This window comes from Fistularia commersonii, chromosome 14 (genome assembly GCF_037954325.1).
Source record: "Fistularia commersonii isolate RoL2024-O1a breed Wild chromosome 14, RoL_Fcom_v1.0, whole genome shotgun sequence".
Taxonomy (NCBI): domain Eukaryota; kingdom Metazoa; phylum Chordata; class Actinopteri; order Syngnathiformes; family Fistulariidae; genus Fistularia; species Fistularia commersonii.
In genome coordinates this window covers 873,662-895,304 of record NC_141297.1, presented here as the reverse complement: position 1 = coordinate 895,304, position 21,643 = coordinate 873,662, and the positions used below count along the sequence as shown (strand labels likewise).

General features: G+C 52.0%; 2 protein-coding genes across 13 annotated transcripts in view; both read right to left on the bottom strand.

Annotated features, from left to right (window-relative positions):
* rap1gapa (RAP1 GTPase activating protein a) overlaps positions 1–2,375 on the bottom strand; it is a 32,154-nt gene extending 29,779 nt beyond the window's left edge. For 4 of the 11 annotated variants that reach the window (XM_086160064.1, XM_086160070.1, XM_086160075.1 and 1 more), the window contains exon 1: positions 2,253–2,368. In XM_086160064.1, the coding sequence (XP_086016190.1) occupies positions 2,253–2,296 (44 nt within the window). In that variant the 5' untranslated portion in view covers positions 2,297–2,368. Of the gene's footprint in view, positions 1–2,252 lie in introns of all 11 variants that reach the window. The other 7 variants (XM_086160068.1, XM_086160069.1, XM_086160072.1 and 4 more) reach the window with 3 other exon arrangements.
* Positions 2,376–9,598: 7,223 nt separating this feature from the next.
* On the bottom strand, positions 9,599–19,607 carry nt5dc2 (5'-nucleotidase domain containing 2). Of its 2 annotated transcripts, none has more exons than XM_086160061.1 (14): positions 19,158–19,607; positions 16,342–16,526; positions 16,190–16,264; positions 16,063–16,118; positions 15,868–15,961; positions 14,064–14,192; positions 13,679–13,739; positions 12,194–12,296; positions 12,013–12,114; positions 11,786–11,867; positions 11,580–11,666; positions 11,101–11,241; positions 10,226–10,290; positions 9,599–10,145 (listed from the first exon to the last, which is right to left on the bottom strand). In XM_086160061.1, exons 1-14 carry the CDS (start codon positions 19,546–19,548, stop codon positions 9,884–9,886), a joined length of 1,833 nt encoding a protein of 610 aa, XP_086016187.1. In that variant the 5' UTR covers positions 19,549–19,607; the 3' UTR covers positions 9,599–9,883. The 2 variants fall into 2 exon arrangements, with proteins under 2 accessions (XP_086016187.1, XP_086016188.1); XM_086160062.1 differs by lacking the exon at positions 19,158–19,607 and adding an exon at positions 16,870–17,051.
* Between the last annotated feature and the right edge of the window lie 2,036 nt (positions 19,608–21,643).

Sequence of the window (21,643 nt, the reverse complement as noted above, 5' to 3'; positions counted from 1 at the left end):
CTCCACGTAAAAAGCACTTTACACCGGATCCCCTTTCATCCGTTCACACACTCACACACCGACGGCGGCAGAGCCTCCACGCTAGACGCTAACCGAACCATCGGAAGCAAGCGGGGGCGGTTGGGTGCCTCGGACCTGCAGACAGGAGCAGCTGTCCAGTCCAGCTTCTCGGTTGGAGGGACGCCCGCTCCGCCGACCGAGAGCCCGCTCGCTGAAGAACACTCGATACCATTCTGCATATGAATGTGGATGTCGGTGTAAGTAAATATGCGAGGTGGAGCGACCGAGCCGGCGCTGAAGAGCTCTCTCGCTGTCCTACATGGCCTGTTTGTTTGGCCGCTGCCCTTGGAAGTGTACTTGAATGGCCTCCTGCTCTCAAGTAGCCTTGCCTTGCAGTCTAATCATCTTTTGTCATGCAAACGTTTGCTCCTGTCAAACAAAAAAGACCCCCCCACCCCCACCCCGTGTTGTTCACGGTGCCATGTTCCATCCAATAACCCTCAGACGCTCCGGTTATCCAAAATCAAACAAGGACAAAAGGGTCTTTTCAGAAAGGTGCGAGGTGCGAAGCGCAAACACTGGTTTTCACCGCGCGGCAGCTAGCTAGCGCCACACAAGCATCCTGCTAACCCTTCTTGAGGAACCTTAGGTTGCTTAAATATATCCTCGCTGTTACCGCAAAACCTGCCTCCGCGCGGGAGGGCATTGTTCAACAAGTCCAAGAAAACAGGGTTGTGAAGCAGCTGACCAGGACCGGCGCAGATTTCACCGCACCCCGGGGGTTTCCACTTGTTTTCGTTTTCTTTCTTCTCAATTCTCTGACAGAAATCCTCACCGCTCGCCGTCCGGACCGGACCCGGCCACAGACAGCATCACATTGTTCATGTTGCCCTGAAGGTACCTGTCAGAGAAGACCCTTTGAACCCGCTGTAGGTCCTGCCTCCATGCCGATGCCATATATTTAGCTGTCATGTGCAGACAAACAGTATATTCTGTGTACCCCATGTCTCATGTGACCCACGACAGGATTTCTATAAGTTGAAAAAGCAGAAAAACAAACTCACTGATCCGCCGGCTGATCTGGAAGCTAGGCGGTATGCTCGCCGCCACGACTTCCTTTGGGGCCGTGACATAAAAGACTAATATTTGATGCCAAATTTATAAGCCAGGCAGTTACACAGAAGGGTGGACTGCACGGAGCAAAGCGTAAATACATTTCTAAAAGAAGCTCTTGCTAGTAACACAAATCAAAAGAAGCTAGCAACAACGATCGCCGATAGCTAGCATGACAGCGACGACTTCATGTTCACAAATTTAGCATGTTAACATTAGCGGCCGTCACTTGCATATCAGCAGTACACGAGCAGGTTAACGCTTACACGTGGTGTTAGCATGCAGTCGCTGAAATTAGCGTGCAGCTAAAAAGCCACACACACTTTTCAGCTTTTTGAAATATCCTTAACGTGACAAGTCTGACAAATTATGGGATGTCGGCCTATACCACCGAACGTCAAACATTAACACCTCAATGTGATGTAGCTTTAGCTAAAGATGACATCGATTCCGGTGAGAAGACGATCCCACTTTGCAGACGACGCCATGACGTTACTGCATTTCAAAATAAAACTAAATAGTGACACTGTGTTTTCAAGATTTCAAAATAAATACAAATGTGAATGACTAACAATGAGTTTCCATCGCCCGCAGGTATTATTGATCATTTATTGATCGGCCGTCCGTTCGTTGGGGGCGTGTACCTCCCATTCAGCCGTTAGCGGCGGCGCCGAAGCCGCAACGCAAGGTGTTAACGGTACAATCAAAAGCGACCGGAAGTCGAACCGGCAACCCTCCGCCTGAGCGGCAGCCGCTCCCTCCCTCCCTCCCCTGCTCGCTACGCTACGACACAATCACATATTTACTTCAGACTGAACTTTCCCGTGGTCGTCTCGCCGCGCACTCGGTCATGATTCAGCATCTGGCTGGAGATGGGGGGACATTGAGACGCCCCTCTTCACAGGTCACTCAAACAGCAGCGTGGAAACCAAAGCGTGGAGACAAAAGCTGCATTCCAATGCCGAACCGCATGAACACACACACACACACACACACACACACACACACACACTGACAATCTGTGCGGTCATCAAGCGGCGAGACAGAAACCCAGTCACACACCCAGCCTCAATCCAACAACATGTCACACAGGAGAAAGCTGCCTCCTCTACGGAAATCATGAGGAATCTGCTTCTCACCCCCCGTAAGCTCCAAAAGTGAAACTCCTCTTCCTCTGCGGCATGCCGGCTAATGGACAGCTCTGAGTCAGTCAACTCAGAGCTGAATGGAGCCAGTACTTGTGTCACTTGCGCTGACTGAGCATATGTGTGTGTGTGTGTGTGTGTGTTGTCTGAGCTCCGCCGCCGCCGCCACCCCCCCCCCACATCGGCTAACGTGCCCTGCCTCTTCTCTGCTGGCGCTCCTCCTTCACAAACAGGGGGAGGAAGGGGAAGAGGGTGGGCGGGGGTGCCGGTCTCCCTGGGAACCAGGAGTGTCGTAGCAGAGGTTCTCAAGAGAGGCTACTTCTACGGCGGCAGGTGTTCCACATACCAGATGTGTGTATTGCTAGGAGAAGATTTACTCTGAGAAGATACGAGATGCTAATGTGGACGTTCATGAATGCAGGAAAGTTCTGAATCATGGCGGATTCACTCGGTTTCCACTGTTTTCAAAATTATCTTCTGAGGAGCCGTCGGGCAGCGCTAGCGCTCCGGGCTGCTGGCGTTAGCATAACTGACAAAGAGCAGCCCCTCTTGCCTCTAGATGAGCGCCGGGGGAAGGGGGCGGTTAAAAAAACAGCAAACCGTGAATGCGACATGAAAGGGTTCCCTGCGTGGCGAGCGTTAGCTTGCGAGTCTGGCTTGTTATGCCGCTTCTCCCGCCGCCACAGGACAGCTGGTCAAACGAGCCGCCGACTTAAGCTCACCGTCCGTCGGAGTGGCCGGGGTTAGCCTGCCTCAAGTTAGCCCACTTTGGGTTAGCCCACCTCAGGTTAGCCCACCTCAGGTTAACCTGCTTCGTGTTAGCCCACTTTGGATTAGCTCGCCTCAGGTTAGCCCACTTTGGGTTAGCCTGCCTCAAGTTAGCCCACCTCGGGTTAGCCCCCCGCAGGTTAACCTGCCCTGAGTTAGCCCACCTCAGGTTAGCCCATCTTGTGTTACCCCACTTTGGATTAGCTCGCCTCAGGTTAGCCCACTTTGGGTTAGCCTGTCTCAAGATAGCCCACTTTGGGTTAGCCCACCACGGGTTAGCCCGCCTCAGCTTAACCTGCCCTGAGTTAGCCCACCTCAGGTTAGCCCATCTCGTGTTATCCCACTTTGTATTAGCTCGCCTCGGGTTAGCCGGCCTTGGGTTAGCTCACCACAGGGTAGCCGCTCCGCTACATGTGCAGTGTATGTCCAGCGCTGTTCATGTGCATGGACGGGGGAAGAAGAACATGGGCATCATATATGGACGCTTCTGGAGCGCCGCACCTCCCAAACATTCAGACTTTGTCAACGAGACTCCCCTTCTTGGTGGACGGCTGACAAGCTAACCCTTCTAGCCGACTCCTTTCCTTTACCCCCCCGCACGGAAGGAAGAATCCCACCAATCCTGGGCGGCGGCGTTCGAGTTATGCAAGTAATGAATCAGCGCCGATAGACGCTAACGTCACGTCTTCGCCATCAAATCGCACCTTTTTGTTCCCCATTTTGCGGTTTTCTAAAAGTGCCTGCGAGGCGTCGGACGCTCCTGACTCACGCCGCTGTTGTTGCTGTTTTTGTCGGCGTGAAAGGAATGCAAGGATTCAAATGGCCGCCCGTACGCTTCCAATTACCCCCGCACTTCCAACGCTCGCAAGAGGCAACGGACCGACGAGCGGACGATCATATCTGTGTCGATTGGACAGCATTTGAAATCCGCTCAGCGACGGCAGCGGCGCCACCTTGTGGTCGACGAACAGCACGACATGGACATCCAGAAGAGAAGCTCGGCCTCAGAGAGCTGTGGGTGATGGAGACATTCGTCCAGGGTTGAGCTCCTCCACAGTTCAACGTCCTAATCCTCTGTGTGTGTGTGTGTGTGTGTGTGTGTGTGTGTGTGTGTGTGTGTGTGTGTGTGTGTGTGCGGAGCCGCCCTGGGGTTCAAGGCCGGTCCTACAACGGCTCCTGAATCGGAGATGAGGTTAATGAATCCATAATATTTACCCTGCGCGGGGAAAGACTCCGCCTCCATCGTCTCAATGCTCTCCAAACATTGCCGAGGGGGCAAAGAGCGAAGGGGGGGGGGGCTTCTGGGGGGGGGTTGTTGCCCCGGGGGGCAGGTTTCAGCCTTTCAAAGGACCATTGTGCTTTGAAGAGTGAGGAAAGAGGTTGAGGCTGAAAAAGATAAAGTTAATAAAAACCCAGGCGGAGGATTTGACCCGGTTCGGCGTCCGTCAGCCTCCAGAACAATCCGAGCTGACAGTCTTCTGTTATCAACTAAAACATGACAGGTGCTCCTTCTTTCTTCACAGATGGCAGAGGCTTCACTACTTGTTAATAAATGTATAATTACATGGGGAGGATCACAACATAGCATGGATTCGTCTTCTTCTGCTCTCTCCAGGGGCCGCAGCCAATCAGCTGCCTTCATCTGACACACAGCCAATCAGCTCCCTCCATCTTACCCACAGCCAATCAGATGCCTCCATCTCACCCACAGCCAATCAGCTCCCTCCATCTTACCCACAGCCAATCAGCTGCCTCCATCTGACCCACAGCCAATCAGCTGCCTCCATCTGATCCACAGCCAATCAGCTCCCTCCATCTTACCCACAGCCAATCGGCTGTCTCCATCGAACCCTCTCCTCTCACACCAGCTAACTTCCTGTCCTCCCTCCATGAACCTCCTCTCCGGTCTTCCTCCTGACCTCCTCCAGGTCCAGCCTCCTTCTCCATCCTTCTTCTGTCCTCGTCCAAACCATCTCAGAGTGACTTCATCTCCAGAACTTCCTGATCCTCCTCACTCCCCAAGAGGAACCGCCACACCTCCATCTCTGCCTCCTGTGTTCTCCTCAGTGTCTCCTCAGCTGCCACCATGCTAGCCATCTCCTGTCTTCTCCCCTGCCTGATGTTCTCCTCTACCGAGGCCTCCTGGAGCTTCTTCTCTCTGAGATCCAGGCTGACCTTCTGTGACCTCCACCTCCACATGGAAGCCAAGCGACAGAAGATCCTCCAAGGAGGGACCTCCCCTTCCATGTGAGCACATTTGCCCTTCGGGGCCTCGAGACCCACTGCAAACAACCACACACACACACACACACACACACACACACACACACACACACACACACACACACACACACACACACACACACACACACTACAGCCTTTCATAGAATCTCATTAGAGGGTCCGGACATCACGGTGGACGAGGCACGGGAAGAGGGGTGTTATTGTAGTGTGTTAGGATTCTACTGAAACACACACACACACACACACACACACACACACACACATGCACACATACACACACACACACACACACACGCACACACACGCACACACACAGGCTTTTGTCCAAGACTAGAGTTATTATGTGTGTGTTTGTTGTGTCTCTATGTGTCTCTGTGATTGACAGGTCCTGAGAAAGCCCCGCCCCTTGTCCAATCACAGCTGGGCTAGACTCCGCCCCCTCACATGCAGACAATGGATGAACGAATGAATGAACGAATGAATGAATGAATGAATGAACTCACTACTAGGACTGGCAGTCACGGGGAAACAGCGCCCTCTGCTGGACAGAAACGTGTGTGAGAAATAAAATATCAGAGGAAAGTCAATGTTAAAATGTAAAAACATCATGGACTCCAGTGTGAGACGACTGTCTGGGAAATCCATGCATATATTGGAAATGGACACCACACACACACACACACACACACACACACACACACACACACAAAATCGCCACAACCTTGCACTTATATTTTCCAGTGTTTCAAAAATTTGCATGGAGTGGGCTGTGAGACTCATTGACCCGCAGAGTGTGTGTGTATGTGTGTGTGTGTGTGTGTGTGTGTGTGTGTGTATCAAACACCCCTGTAAAGTAATACTTGGAAAGTGTGTGTGTGGGATCGGCCTGGAATAGAAGTGACGTGAGTGTGTGTCGGCTGAGCAGCAGGTGTCTCCACAAATAGAGGGGGTCCTCAGGGGTCAGACGGTGTGTCCCTACGTCCTGTCTGGGGGGCGCGTGCGCACACACACACACACACACACACACACACACACACACACACATATATCTGAATTGGGCCCTGGAAAAAGACCCCAGGCCTGAGATCCCTCGCCTGCAGCCGCATCTGTGGGAATTTATCTGTTAAATACCTCGACCACACTCAGACACGACCCGTAAGTTTGATATATTTAAAGTCTGCCTCCATATAATCTTGTAAATTATAAAAGAGCAGCGCCAAAACAAACACATCACGTCCTTAGTTTTCTTTAAAATTCTGTTTCTGGTTCAGAAGCACCGCGATGGCGGCGAGGGTTTCGTAATATTCTGTGCGAAGAGCAAGTGACAATTAATTCCACACTAAATGGTAAACAAATGAAAAGCATTTCCACTCATTCATCACCACTTCCAGCTTTGGATCTGGATTCAAGAAAGAAGGAATTTGCAATATTTCTAGAGAGCATGGAGGAATAACCAGGATATAAGAATAGAAGAAGAGGGGGAGATTCACCCCTCACTGCTTTAATAATCATTATTTGCAACCTTGAAAGTGGATAAAATACACATTTACAAGCTTCAGCAGGGGGGCTGTCAGTCTGTTGGGGCCTTCAGGGTGCAGCGTGTGTGCGTCTGTGTGTGCGTCTGTGTGTGTGTGTGTGTGTGTGTGTGTGTGTGTGTGTGTGGGGAAAGTTTGGAAACCCTCCGGCTTCTGTTATTATTGTTTGAAAGGGCGTGGAGGAGGAATTAGCAGCAGCAGCAGCAGCAGCAGCACAGAACACACACTTTAACTTTAACACTCTGCCTGCAATTAGTTTTATCTGCATGTTCACACACACACACACACACACACACACACAGTGAAATACGGAGTCACCCTCTAATTAAATGTTTCCCATTAAGGGATTACTTTGTTTTTGAAGTGGCTTGTGGAGCGAGAGGAAGCCCGAGGTGAGATTATAAGACGGGTTCCTGCACGTTGGAAGAAGAAAATTAATTAAAACGAAATAAAAACATCAAAGGGAGCAAAAAAGAGGTAAAGCAGCGGAACAATGGCGGCGAACGGACGGCGGCCGGCGAGGCATGCGGGGTAAATATAGCAGGCAGATGCAGAGGCGGGGAGGGGATGAGTCACTGGGAGCCTTCAGAGGGCCGGCACACTGCGCTCTAATAAGCCCTTTGCAAGGGTCCAGCTGACGTCCTCCTCTGAGGACAGAAAACACACACACACACACACACACACACACACACATGGCGGCGTGTGCAGATGAATTATTCAGCGTGTTTCAACTTGAAACACAAGTTGAACTCCATCTTCACGTCACATGACGTCAAAATAAGTGGGACTCGGTGGTTTGGTGGATAAATGACATGCTTGTTACTAAAGCGGGCTGGAGGTGTGTGTGTGTGTGTGTGTGTGTGTGTGTGTGTGTGTGTGCGCAGTAATATAAAATGTCAGTGATGTTCACTGGTTGCAGATCCGTCCTCTCTGACCCGCATGGCCGGTCATGAAGGAACCCGGGTTCTCGTGGGTTACTGAATATCTGCATAATCCGTGTGTAATCTGACCGTGCACGTGCGTGGAGGAGCGCCGTGCACGGCTCCATCTCCTGGACGGAGATAGGGGCGTGGACGGCGCAGCCTGAAGCAAATAGAGGGAATTCAGAGGGAAAAGAGGTGCGTGAGGAACGCCTGAGGAGAACCCTGGGCCTCCCGGCAGAGCTGGAACCGACCACGTGACCGACGGGACGTCGTCATGACGACGGACCAGGAGGCTCCACGCAGCACATCCTCCTCTTCGGGTTCGAGACGCTTATCCAGGTGGCGATCGGACGAGAGGCGCCGCCTCGGACCGACGGCAGGGCCACATTTAGACAATGGATCGTTCACCTTCTCATCTCAGTGAACCTCCATGTTCTCCAACCCCACGCAGAACATGGAGACGCCGCGTCAGAGACCCAAAGCGCCGACCTGGGATTCATAGCAGCCCCTCCAGGACTTGGACGTCTGGACAATCCATCCCTGCCTTGCAGATTCTCCTCATGATGATGAAGAAGGAGTTTCAGTTTCACCAGGGACGGCGCTGCAGCTCCAGGCTGATGTCCTGACGTCTTCACGCAGCTGCTCAGAGAAAAAGGCCCCGTTGAATAATAGAAGAGGCTGAAGTCTCTGAGCGCCGGCAGAAGGTCTGGACCAGAGGAGGAGGAGGAGGAGGGGTCGGAAGACACAGGGAAGGATTTGGAAGGGTTTTCTCAGCTCCTGGAGCTGCAGAGGAACCAGGAGGTGGAGCCGGATGGAGCTGCTGCAGGAGGAGGACCTTCTCAAATCACATCTGATTAGCTTATTCTGACTAATTGATTAATGACGTCATTATAATGGTTATAATATTACCTCTTGAGGAACAACGATGTCCATACTTCTTTAATAAAGGATCTTTTCCTCCATTTCTACCGGCATCAATAAACTACACTATGCAGGACTACAAACATGGCCGCCGCCCATTCTGCGCAAAATAAGTCAAAATTATTGCAGGGAACGCGCTAAACAACGCGCATGACCGTCAGAAGTAACTGGTGCGTGCGTGTGTGTGTGTGGGGGGGGGTGGGGGGGGTCGAAGCGAAATAACCCCCCCCGCGGGAAAAGCAGCGAAATATCGCGGGAACGGGACGTGGCGCCGCGAGACTTGTGCATTTCAAAACATCCGGTATCCAACGGCAACCGAGGAGGAGGCGGGAGTCATGCACGCGCACAAACACACACACAGATGCGCGTACACGCACCGTGGAGGAGGTGAGCGGATGCTGCGTTGCTTAGCAACCAGGCGGCCAATGAGGGGGATGGAAGGCTATCCGTGTTTAATAAACGGTTTTTAAACCCAAACCCTGCTTTCTTCTTCTTCTCCTCCAACCAGACCAGATCTTCCGTGGAGCTCATCCAGCTGCGCCCACAAGGAGGCGCCACAGCCCGATGAAAACCTCCCAGTTCCACATAATCCCAGATGTTCCTCCATAATCTGCTCCTGGAGAGGACGTCACATTCTGACTGGGATTAGGGACTGAGGAACAAGTGATGAGGGAGAATTAAAAAATAAGAAGTCCATCCTGGTATCTGTGCAGGCGTGACCTCCTCCAACACACAACCCACGTGAACATCACCTTCTTCTACCTCCTTCTACCTCCCTACAGATTACAGATTACGGCCCCCCAGGGCGGGAAGACGCCCACAGATGAAGAGCCTTATTATTATTATTGTTATTATTGTTTCGAGTGCGTCACCTTGCCAGTGGGAGGGGCTTCAGCCCCGGACCAAACCAAAAGCAGCTTCCCGCGGGGGTCGAAGGAAACCTTAAAGATGGGATTATGGCACCCCCCGACCCCCCCTGACCCCGTGGAGAGGGCGTCCTCCCACGGGGTCACGGCTGGAGGGGGGTGCTTTTTATTCAATTTAAAAAAAAGAAAAAAAAAAACAACAAAAGCACGACGGGGAAAGACTGAGGTAACACATGGCGCGTCCCGCCGGCGCCGCTACATCCAGCGCTCCGGCTACCTACATGGAGGGGGCGGAGCCAAACCCTCGGGGCGGGGGAGGGGAGGGGGGGGGCAACTGGGCCCAGTCTGATATCTGGAAAGCAAGGAGCTCAGCGGATGTGGGACATCTCCTCCAGGAAGGGCGTCTTCCTGCAGCCGGTGCACAGCTGGTCCATCCACAGCGGCGCCTCGTGCTGCAGCGGCGTGCGGCGCGGGTAGAACGTGTACGAAAGGTCGTAGTTCAGCAGGCAGCTCAGGGACGCCATGTAGACGTCGGAGAAGCGACACAGGCGCCGGGAGAAGTAGGTGGGGTTGTGGCACGTTCTGAAGATGCTGCCGAACTGAGGGTTGAACAGGTTCTTGGTCATCACCCTGGAACACGGAGAAGATCTTCATCAACCATCATCTGGAAGGACCTCCAGGAGATGCATCTTGGAGACAAGATGGCTCACCTGAGCTCCTCCCTCTCCTTCTGCCACTCCTGGAACACCTCCTTCGACTCCGGGTCCCGGTGGATCTGGAATGGAAGACTTGCAGCTGGATTATCTCACACCTCTGGGATTGGGGGAGCATACATGTACAAATACTCCTTCAGGGTTTTACTCAGATCTGATAAGTGACTGACATCTAGAATACACCGGGATTAAAAAATAATACTGGGATTATAGAAGACACTGGGACTGTAGAAGACACCCTTGGATTGGAGAGGTCTCTGGGATTATTGATAATGTCGGGATTAGAAAAATTCTAAATTCTGGGATTCTAAAAGCGCCTGAGATTATAGAAGATGGCATGGGGTGGGGGAAGACACTGGGATTACAGGAAACACCCTGGGGTGAGAGAAGACACTGGGATTATAGAAGACACCCTCTGATTACAGAGGACAGCAACGGGAGACAGTGGGATTATAACAGACTCTGGGATTATAGAAAACACCGGGATTATAGAAGACACCCTCATATTATCGATGACTCCGGGATTATTGATAATGTTGGGATTAGAAAAAAACTTTGGGATTCTAAAAACAACTGAGATTATAGAAGACACCCTGGGGTGGGAAAAAACTCTGGGATTATAGAAAACACCAGGATTATAGAAGACACCTTCTTGTTATAGAAGACTCCGGGATTATTGATGATGCCGGGATGTGAAGACACTGGGATTCTTAAATCCACTGAGACCAGAAGACACCCTCGCTTAGAGGACACCTCAGGACCCTCAGATTATATAAGACTTCCTCATATCAGCGAAGACACCGGGATTACAACGGACAGCCTGGGATTAAAGAGGCTGGGATTAGAGAAGCGGCAGGGATTATCCCCCTCACCTGCAGCTGCTCCATGAGGCCGGTGAGCGCCTGCAGCCAGGTGAGGTTGATGCCGAAGCGGTCGGTGCCGACCACCTTGGTCTCCTGGTCCAGCTCGGGCACGATGGCCGCCGTGCGCCAGCCGTGGCGCAGCATCAGGTCCTGCGGCGCCGGGGAGACGGCGGGATTAGAATCTAACGCTTCTTCAACCGAAGGCTGCGGCGCCCCCTGGTGGCCGAACGCGGTACTGCAGATTGTGCCCCCAGGAAGTATCTTCTCTACTGCAGTACGTGATGTTTAGAAGTTCTTAATCCAAACGCAGAGTTGTTCCGTGACTAAGTCAACATAGTGTGTGTTTTTAAAAAGTATTTCAGTGCTTTCGCGCGTTTGCGTTCTGCTGCGTTGCAGACTCCAGCAACCGGTACATGTTTCGAAATGATGGGGTGTCATGAAAGGTTGAGGGAAGCCTTTGAGAAGTTCTGCAGGGAGAGTGAAGTTACCGCCAGGTCGCTGTACAGATGGTCTCCAAAGTAGAGGACCTTGGATCCTCGCCAGCCGGTCAGCTGCAGGAAGTTGAAGAGGTTTCCCTGGAAACAAACAGAGGCTTGGGTTTGTATCGGAGGGCCTCCTGAAGGCACCTCCAGGAAGAAGAAGGAGGAGGAGAAGGACCTCGAAAGCCCAGGAGGTTCAGACGGTTCCAACGGACCTGCTTGTAGATCTGTCCTTTCTCCAGGCTGTTTATCTTCTCCCAGCGAAGGTCCCCATTTCCATCCAGGCGCCTGAAGGGTCTGCAAGTCAGAACCACACACACACACACACACACACACACACACACACACACACACACACACACACACACACACACACACACACAGGAGTCTGGGGTTGGCGAGGTTCTTCAGTAAGTAAATACCGCGACCGGCGCTCACGCACTTGATGCAGTCGGTGAAGAAGTGCGGTTTGTCCGCCTGGACGATGACCACGTGGAAGAAGTCCCTCCAGTCCTTCCCCACCATGTGCGTCATCCCCTTATCCCTGCGCCGCAGAGGACGAGGATTCAGCAACAACGGACGGAAACCGGCAAAGGGTCGGCGAGGCGAGTCTCGGCGCTCACACGAAGCTGAAGGGGCTGTTGGTGATCAGGAACAGCCTCTTGCCGTGGCTGACCAGCCGGTGCAGGACGGCGTCCGTCTCCTCCCCCCTCAGGATGAACTGGTCTGGGAAGACGTGCACAGGCCAGCGTCCACACCGGGGAAAATGTACCCGCGAGGGAATTACAGGGAGATTGAATCTCTGTTGCTGTGGAAACCCATGTTTTCTACCAGTTTGTGCCAAAAACTTGGCTCACCTTTGCTTCTCCTTCAGGTTGCTGCCTTCAGAGGACGGCACGGCCAATCACCTGCCTCCGTCTAACTCAAAGCCAATCCCCTGCCTCCGTCTAACTCACAGCCAATCCCCTGCCTCCGTCTAACTCACAGCCAATCCCCTGCCTCCGTCTAACTCACAGCCAATCCCCTGCCTCCATCTAACTCACAGCCAATCCTCTGCCTCCATCTAACTCACAGCCAATCCTCTGCCTCCATCTAACTAACAGCCAATCCTCTGCCTCCATCTAACTCACAGCCAATCCCCTGCCTCCGTCTAACTCTCAACCAATCCCCTGCCTCCGTCTAACTCACAGCCAATCCCCTGCCTCTGTTTAACTCTCAGCCAATCCTCTGCCTCCATCTAACTAACAGCCAATCCTCTGCCTCCATCTAACTCACAGCCAATCCCCTGCCTCCGTCTAACTCTCAACCAATCCCCTGCCTCCATCTAACTCACAGCCAATCCCCTGCCTCCGTCTAACTCTCAACCAATCCCCTGCCTCCGTCTAACTCACAGCCAATCCCCTGCCTCTGTTTAACTCTCAGCCAATCCGCTGCCTCCATCTAACCCTCACAGCCAATCCCCTGCCTCCGTCTAACCCTCTCCTCTCACACCTTCTTCTCCTCTTCCCTTCCATCCATAAAGCTCCTCCTTCCTCCAGACCTCAGACTCCAGGATCCTCCAACCTCCATCCTTCCTCTGTCCGTTTCCAAACCATCTCAGTGTGACTTTACCTCCAGAACATCTACCATGGTCTGTCCCTCTGATCCTCTCCATCTTGTCGCTCCAAAGGAGGAACCTCCACATGGTTTCTGCTGCTTCCAGCTCTACCTCTTGTCTTCTCTCCAGTGTCTTCAGACCAGAAAACATGGCTGCTCTCACTTCTGTCTTCTACATCTTTCCTTCTTGCTAATGAAGGAGACACGAGTCATCTGAAGGAGATGAAGAACTTCCTGGAAAATGAAGACCAGCTCCCCTCCAGCTGGAGATTCACCCTCGGAACAGGAAGGACTCCTAGCAATCTTCCAGGCTAACACCTGAACACGTCTAATCAGAACCATCTACAAACTGTCCCCTGAGGTCGTCCCTCCTCCGTCATCGTGGTTCAGACACGAGAAGGTCAGAAGGTCGGGGAAGACGACCCATCAGAACCTTCTGACCAAGTCGGTGAGGAAACAAACCTACCCTACCGGGCATTTTAGGTGCTCCAAAAAAAGTCAAGACATCTCACCGAGGTCCTGCATGATCCACTTGTACATGTAGCCTTTGAGGTGGACCATGCCGATGGCCTCCTGCGGACAGAAGCAGCCTTGCGTGAGGAACCCGTCCACTCCACTTGTTTCCCTTGGAGCGTTCATGTTTTTTCTTTGCGCCCCGAGAGGAGATCCAGTCTACCAAACTTTTGGGGAACAAAAGTTTCCCTGTAACGCGAGCTGCCGACACTGCTCTCAGGAAACAGAGGCCAGCAGGTGCCCATTGTTGGGTCCGGCGGCGAGCTCAGCGGATTCCTGCGCCGCTCGCCCCATCAAAGAACAATGAAAACAGTTCATGCCGGTCCAGTTTTACTCGCCGCCGGACTCGGGGAGAAGAAAAAACATGCTTGGAGTCGTATTTACCGAGACGTCCTTGAAGAGGTGGACGGGGTCGTACTCGATGTCGTTGGTGATGAAGAAATCGTTGGCTACCGCCAGGAGGGTCATCTCTGGGATGGAGAAGATGTCCATGAACTGCTTCACCTTGGGGCCCTGGGTGGACACGAGATGGGGTCGTCAAGAGGAGCCAGGAGGCCCTGCAACCCAAAACCCTACTTCACTAATGCTCTTCTTTTAACTGGAGAGCGGCGCGATTTTTCGCCTTATCGGACTTCTTGGGGCGTTACTTCTTTGACGCTTTGCCCTTGGCGAAGATCTCTGCTCTCTCAGGACCAGGAGACTCCGAATGACGCAATCAGGCCGGACAAACGGAGAGAAAACGCCGAACGAAGCAGATTTCCTTCTTAATCACACCGCTGCCGGAACAAACAAGATTACGACATCGAGGACAATCGCTATCCTGAGCGGCGGCGCGGTGGAGGAGCTCCACGACACCCAGCGGTTCTAGAAGGCCTCCACGCCGGCCCTCTGAGACACTGATATCCAATAATAAACACATTTAAACCCCATTTATCCTCCTGCTGCTGGGAAACAACCACCAGTGAACCCAGGACACGCCGCTCGCAAGACATTTCAGGCACGCAATGCAAGACCTGTGATGAAATGAGCAAACACAAAGACGACTGAAGTCTATGTCACACACACACACACACACACAGATAATCTATAAAATTCCATAAACATGACAACCCTGGCGCCCAGAAAGAACATCTGAATGTCTAACAAATAGCACATGTTTACGTGACGCATCTCCGTGACGCTATTCTACTCTTGCACCGTCAACAAACCTCAAGAAGCAGCTTCAAGAGGACTGTTTGACCGCCGTGGGTTGCTGATTCTGCAGGAGTCAAGTAGCGCCAGGCCGTCTGTTGTCCTGCACGCACGCCAAAAATGTGTGTGTGGGTGTGTGTGTGTGTGTGTGTGTGTGAAACCTGTATCCGACGACGACGGGCTAACCCAGGGGGCGGCAACCTTTAACACCCAAAGAGCCATTTGGACCCGGTTTCCTCGGAAAAGAAAACTCTGGGAGCCGCAATTACTTTTTGACGTCTAAAATAAAGGCGCCACTGTATATATTGCTTTTTATTACCTTTACACTTTGTATAAACAAGTGTGTTGCTTCTGAAATTCACAAAGTATCACAGAGAAAATTAAATTTTATTTATGTAATGAACTCATTTTGAGCTTTGGGCTTTCAGAGCGTGTAGCGGAGCCTTGACCTGACTTTTAAAAATAAATCGTGAAAAAATCAATGTGTCAGTAAACGATAAAAAATAGGTATTTGCAAAATATCTTCATAAATATTTGTTTTACCTGGTTTATGGGACTTCTGCTCCTGAACTTCTGCGCGCAGCATCTGCACATCGGGACTTTACCGGCTTGTATTTAATGCTGTTGTTTCTCAGCGAGAACGTATAGGCTTTGTCGGTTCCGCGTTCAAGTTTCTGGTATAAACTAGAGCTGAAACTGAGCTGTGCACTTTTTTCTAGCTACCACATTTTTTCTTTAAAGGAAATAATTTTTCGGCCGCGGAAAAATATTTTCATTAGAAACGATCCTGGAAATGCTGCAGATGGAGCCATAAAAAAATGTTTTTCCCTTTATTTAATGTTTGATTTTAAAAGCTTTGTTAGTTTCAGGGTCAACAAGTGCAAGAAGTTCGTCTCAATAAGTTTTTTCCCACTCCGGCCCTCCGCTTGCACCGATTCTTACATTTCAGCCCGAGGTTGGTGTCGCCTTGACGACGACGAAGAAGTAAATATATCACCTTTCCATAGAAGCCGCTGTCCTGGTGCAGGGGGACGTGGAAGGTGCCCCCGTACAGCTGGAGGACCTCCTCGTCAGGAACGGGGCTCAGACCCCTGAAATCACCCCACATGACAGAACCTGCTCCAACTTCAAACCGCACAAAGATGGAAACCAACACCAGACATCTTACGTTCCGATACCCCGACTTCCGTACCTGTAGACCGTCCCCGGCTGGATGTAATGGAAGGCGTCGATCTTCATCAGCAGGCCCTACACAGCAAGGAGGAACATCTCAGCGGTGCCGGTCTGCGCAGAAGCCGGCGCCGCCGAGGACCGCTTACCTTCTGGATGTCGTAGTGAAGTCCCCGCGCCGCGAAGTTGGGAATGTAGTCATATTTGCCGATGCCCTCGGGGTACTGCCGAGAAGGAAGGGTTTGAGACGCCGGGGTTCCACCGAGAAGAAGCCGGAGATCGGCGGGAAAGCGGCGCCCACCTTGTAATGCTGGATGAGGAAGTTCCTGGCCGTGTTGAAGATCAACGCGTCCAGAGCGCTGGAGTACAGAGCCAGCGTGTAGTCGTAGTCGAAGCCGTAGATGTCCACCTCCGCCAGGTTGACCTCATTGTTGGCGTAGATGGTGGAGGAGTTGAGGAGGTTACAGGCGCCTGGCGGGAGCAGGTCTGATCCAGGCGGACGAGGACAAAAATGGAAATCGGACAATTTTGTGGACGTATAAACGATACGCGTCTACAAAGACGACATTTCGTCGACTGAACCGGTCCACTGGAAGAGTCACCGCTCCGCTGTGGTTTCCCATTTCGAGGTGAGGAGGCCGTACGGTGGCGCCAAGCTAAAGGCTAAGCAGCTAACAAAGAGGCGGCCATACAGACCTTCTGCCACGATGGGAAAACGACTCGCTCCCTGATAAAACGGACCAGCTGGTTAAGAACTACCATCCCGGATGCTAACGGATAGCGACCGCTGGAGGACTCGCTAGCTACGTGGACACCGGGCGGTGCAAACCTGGGGATGCGAAGGCTACAATCAGAAGAGAAAACTCCTGGCAGTACATCTGCGACCCCCTCCTGCTCCAGAGAGCCGACACTTCGCTGCTGCCACTGTTTACATCCCTCTTCCAGCTACCACGGAGAAGGCACGTGATCTCGTCCACTCCGCCGTTGCTTGACGACAAACAGCACCCTGAGGAGCTTGTGGTGACCTCTGGAGACCCAGATCACGTGACCCTGGAACCAAAGACATGCGCTCTCCCAGTGTGTGGACAGTAACACCAGACGAACTGCAGTGATGACCTTCTGGACGTGAACATAAAGGAGGCAACGGTGCCACTCCAGCGCCTGCAGATCACAACCTCATCCCCTCGGCCACAGGCTCATTCAGGAAGTGGTCTTCTGAAGCACGGCGAGCCACGGCAACACCGAAGAGGCCGTGGACTCTCCGCCCAACTTCTGTATGGACACAGTTGTTCCAGGAAGTGCGGTGAACTGCAGCGCTAACAACAAGCCCTGGATCACAAGGGACATCAAGGACCTTCTGAACCAGAAGAAGACGGTGATCGGCAGGAACTCAAATACGTAGAGAAGGAACTCAAGAGTGCAGCCCAGGGGCAAAGGAGTGGGACAAGAAGAAACCAAACAACTCGCCCTTCCCTCTTCTTCTGCAGCACCTTCAATACCATCCAGCAGGCCGGACAGGAAGACGTGAGCTTCTGCAGATCTCCTAGCAGACGTGTCTTGTATGCCGAGGAAGCTCCGAGAAGAGGAGGGCCCCCGTGTCACCAGGAAACCGACCGCGTGGCGAGTTTCAACACGCCAACGTCTGCACTTCTGGGCAGCGAACAGAAGGAACTCCACTGCTGTTTTCAATCCGGCCCTTCTGGCGGGCCGAGCAGGGGAGTTGCGTAACGTCGTGGTCTACAATGTCAGCCTATCCCTTTAATCCAGAACATTCTGCACAGATCGTAAAAAACAACAACAGAACCAAAGCTATTGTAATTCCTCCAGAGAGCGGTGAAGAACACTTCTAGTATCTATTTGCTGGCCTCTTACGGCAGCAGCGCCGCTGCCTCAGGTTAAATAAACAGTCTAGTGGGAGAACTTGGTTCTGGCCCGTCAGAGTGGGAGGACTCGCCTTCTCAAACCCGCTCCATGGATTACATCTCCAAAGTCAAACTCTGTAGCGGAGAAGTCTGTGTTCAGATTAAGACTACATGTCGGCGCAGGGAGTTGGACAGAGTGAAGGGAAGCTCGTCTCCGGCAGGTCCCGACCGGCTCGGGGTCACCGAGCAGTAATCGCCCGAGATAACGGGGCGGGTCGGACCGACCCCCGACACCCCCTCCTCGGCTTCGGGGCTCGAAGGAATCACCGATTGAGCAGCGGAGTCACATGACCGGCAGGACGCCGCTATCACCTATCAGACGCTGTTTGCTTAGGGGGGCGAAACGCACAATGTTTCATAACAAAACGCAGCATAACTCTGGGTGGGCGGCGCTGGAACGGACCCTGATGGACGACACAAACCCGGGGGTCCGACGCCAACGGCAACAGGACCTGCGGGAATTCATCTGGATTGAAGTCCAGCCGGACCTCCAGTAAACCTGACTTAAGTCCGACGACGGGACCTGCGGTGATCAATTAGGATGAAAACCTGACCGAAGTCCGACAACAACACGATCTGCAGCTGTTAATCTGGATTTAAAGTTGAATTAAGTCCAAACAGTGGACCTGCAGATGTTAATCTGGATTTAAATTGGGTTGAAATCTAACAACAACAAAACGACCTGCAGTTTTAAACGCCAAGAGGACATTTTATGAATTAAGTCTGGATTCCGGTCAGTTTAAACCCAACAACCGACCCGGAGTCGTTCGTCCGGCTCCGGACTTTAATCCGCTCCCATAACAACAAAAGGGACGTGAAGTTGTTTAAACCGGATTGAAACCAGACAAAAACGACCCGCCCTGCACTTGTTGATCCGGAATGAACGGAAGAGGTCTGGGTTTGAAAGCGGCCTGAAGTCCAGCAGCAGAGCCGGACCCGGGACGGATTGGAGTCCAACTTCAAAGAGCTGCGGTTGTTAGTCTGGATTTAAACCGGGTTTAAGTTAACAACAACACGAGTGCAGTCGTGCAGTCGCCGTGTTCGTGGCAGTGTGCGTGTGCGTGTGCGTGACCGGGGTCAGAGTTGGGGGTTAAATCCCCCTTTGCAACTTTACTGGAAGCGGCTAGCGGCTCCGTGCTAGGCTAGCGGCGGGGCTCCGGGGCCCCCGGGAGGTCCCGGGACCGGACGCGCTTACCGTGAACCAGGCGTTTCATGTCGTTGTATCGGGCCCACAGGAAGGACTTCTGGTCCACGGGAGCCGCGGCGGAGGTGAACCCACGCCTCCGGAGCCCGGCGCCCACGGCGGCCCCGGAAGCCCCGGGAGCACCGGGAGCGCCGCCGCCGCCCGGTTCCTCGGCCCGCTTCTTCAGCTCCGGCCGCTCCCCGTGGAAGGAAACGTGGCCGCCGAGAGCCGCCGTGGGCTCCGTGGGCTCCTTTGTGTCCCCGCGGTCCCGCCGCGCCCCCGCAGAAAGCCGCTGCAGCCGCGGGGACCCCGCCAGGCCCGGAGCCGCGCCGCCGCCGCCGCCGCCGCCGCCGCGGCTCCACGCCGCCCTACAGAGCGCCGCGCCCGCGGCTTTCAGGGACATTTTCCGCGGGTGGGAGAATCCACGCACCGACACCGCCGAGGATCCTGAACCCACTGGGACCGGAGCGACCGTGGACTGGAACAGACGCGGGAGGGGGCGGGGCCTCGGCGGCCCGCAGCCAATCAGAAGCCGGTCTGGGAAGAGGACTCTTTAAAACAACTTTATTTATCCCGGAGGAAATTGTTGTGCCACAGTTACAAGAAACATATAACAATAATAAATAATAGTAGAAAATAGTATAAACAGTCAAATAAAAAAAAAAAAATTAAAAAAAAAAAGTTTTGTTTTTACTAATGTTAAGATCAACCACCGTCACCGGTAAAGCAGACAAAAAGGAGGCTATAACATGTTAATAACACGTCGAAACGGGCTTTATATCATAATAACATTATCAAATAAGTTGTTTCTTTCAGATTTTAAAGGGCCTTGTTAGATAAAAGTCGCAAATAGATCGTTTAGAATATGAAAAAACACATTGTTTCTAGTTTGATTATGACAGGAAATAACCTGTACAAGCATGTTCATGAGATGTCTCCACGGAAAATATTATTTCATCCTGATTTAAAGGCCCTGATCGGTAAAAACAGCCAAAAAAGGAGTCCATAACATGATAACACGTCAAAACGGGTTGATCACATGTCGATATTGTTTTTAATCAAAATAACTTTTCCAAATAAGTTATTTCAATCCGATTTTAAAGGGCTGTTGGGTAAAAGTAGCAAAGAGATTGCTCTGGAAAACAAATGCTGGCATGATTATTACAGGTAATAACACAAGAATAACTGGTACAAGCATGTTCATAAGATGTCTATTAGTTAACTATTAGTTATTTAATTGGGTTTTCGGGGGCCAGTAGATCGATCTTCGGAGGTTCTCAGTCATCGGAACCCAAGAAGCCTCTCAGATGATTGCGAAACATCTTCCAGTCAAGAGATTCAAGTCCAGTTGCCACGACGGGAAGGTTTTGACAAGAATTAACCGATTTTATTCAACAAAAGAGGTAAATCTATAACATGTTAATGTGATTATAACAGCTGAATAACGTTGCAACGAGTTAATAACATTGAGAAGAATGCTTTTAACATGCTCGTAACATCATGGAATAATCATCAAGCCACGCCCCCTGGGAACCCGACCAATGAGAGCCCAGGGATTTGACACCGGACATGAGGTTGCGCATCGCTGAAGGGTCAAGAGGTCAGGCAGGGTAGGAATAAGAGGTGCATCATGGGATCGCCCTCACCGGACCAGGCCTACAGCAACAAGGCTAGGCTAGGCTAATGCTAACTATAGACTTTCTAAAAAAAGGACAGTCTTGAGCCTATTTTTAAACAAAGAGACGGTGTCAAAATCCTTCCACGAAAATGGATATGGCTAACAAATGCCCCGGTCTGTTTTGCTTTTAGATACTCAGACACCCCAAGGACGAGGAGTAGCTCTGCATCCCAGGAGCACAGATATCTGACCCAGCAATCCTGGGAGACACCATTCCACACGAGCTCTTGTTCGTACGAGGGTGGGCAAACTACGGCCCGCGGGCCACATCCGGCCCGTTAGTTTTTTAAATCCGGCCCGCCAAAGATTAGTACAGAATTCATACTTGATGTGAATGATTGAAAGATTGGATCAATGAATGTGGGAGCTCAAACAGGAGATTCTTTCATTTTTGGAGCAACTTGAGAACACTTTACCTGAGCTGAATGACACAGATTAGCTTTGTGATTTAGCCTTTACTGTGAATGTACGGACACGCGAGAATGAGCTGGACGAGAAGCTACACGGGAGAAACCGGTTTGCGCATGAAATGCAAGCAAATGTCAGAGCCTTCAAAACCAAGCTGGTTTCAAAGCAAATGTCAGACGAGTCTGAAATGTACCGTCAACAAATGCATCTTTTGTTTATATGTATCGTATCTTGTGGCGGCCCGGCCCGTCCATCAAATTTTAAAAGTCAATGTGGCCCCTGAGCCAGAAGGTTGGCCCACCTGTGTGTTAGAACATGTGCAGCTGTACTAGGCACATGAGTCTTTAAGAAGTTGTTGGGAAGGTCAAACAGGAGTCAGCTCTTAATAATCGTAATAAAGTCCGGAAGAGAC

Bases quoted from the DNA above. Each gene is read 5' to 3' on its own strand.
- nt5dc2 (XM_086160061.1), bottom strand. From the start codon at position 19,548: ATGTCCCTGAAAGCCGCGGGCGCGGCGCTCTGTAGGGCGGCGTGGAGC. The intron at 15,962-16,062 runs GTACGGAAGTCG...GGGTGATTTCAG, and splicing joins CAGCCGGGGACGGTCTACAG to GGGTCTGAGCCCCGTTCCTG. The intron at 11,667-11,785 runs GTCCGTTGGAAC...GTTTGTTTCCAG, and splicing joins AAGGACAGATCTACAAGCAG to GGAAACCTCTTCAACTTCCT.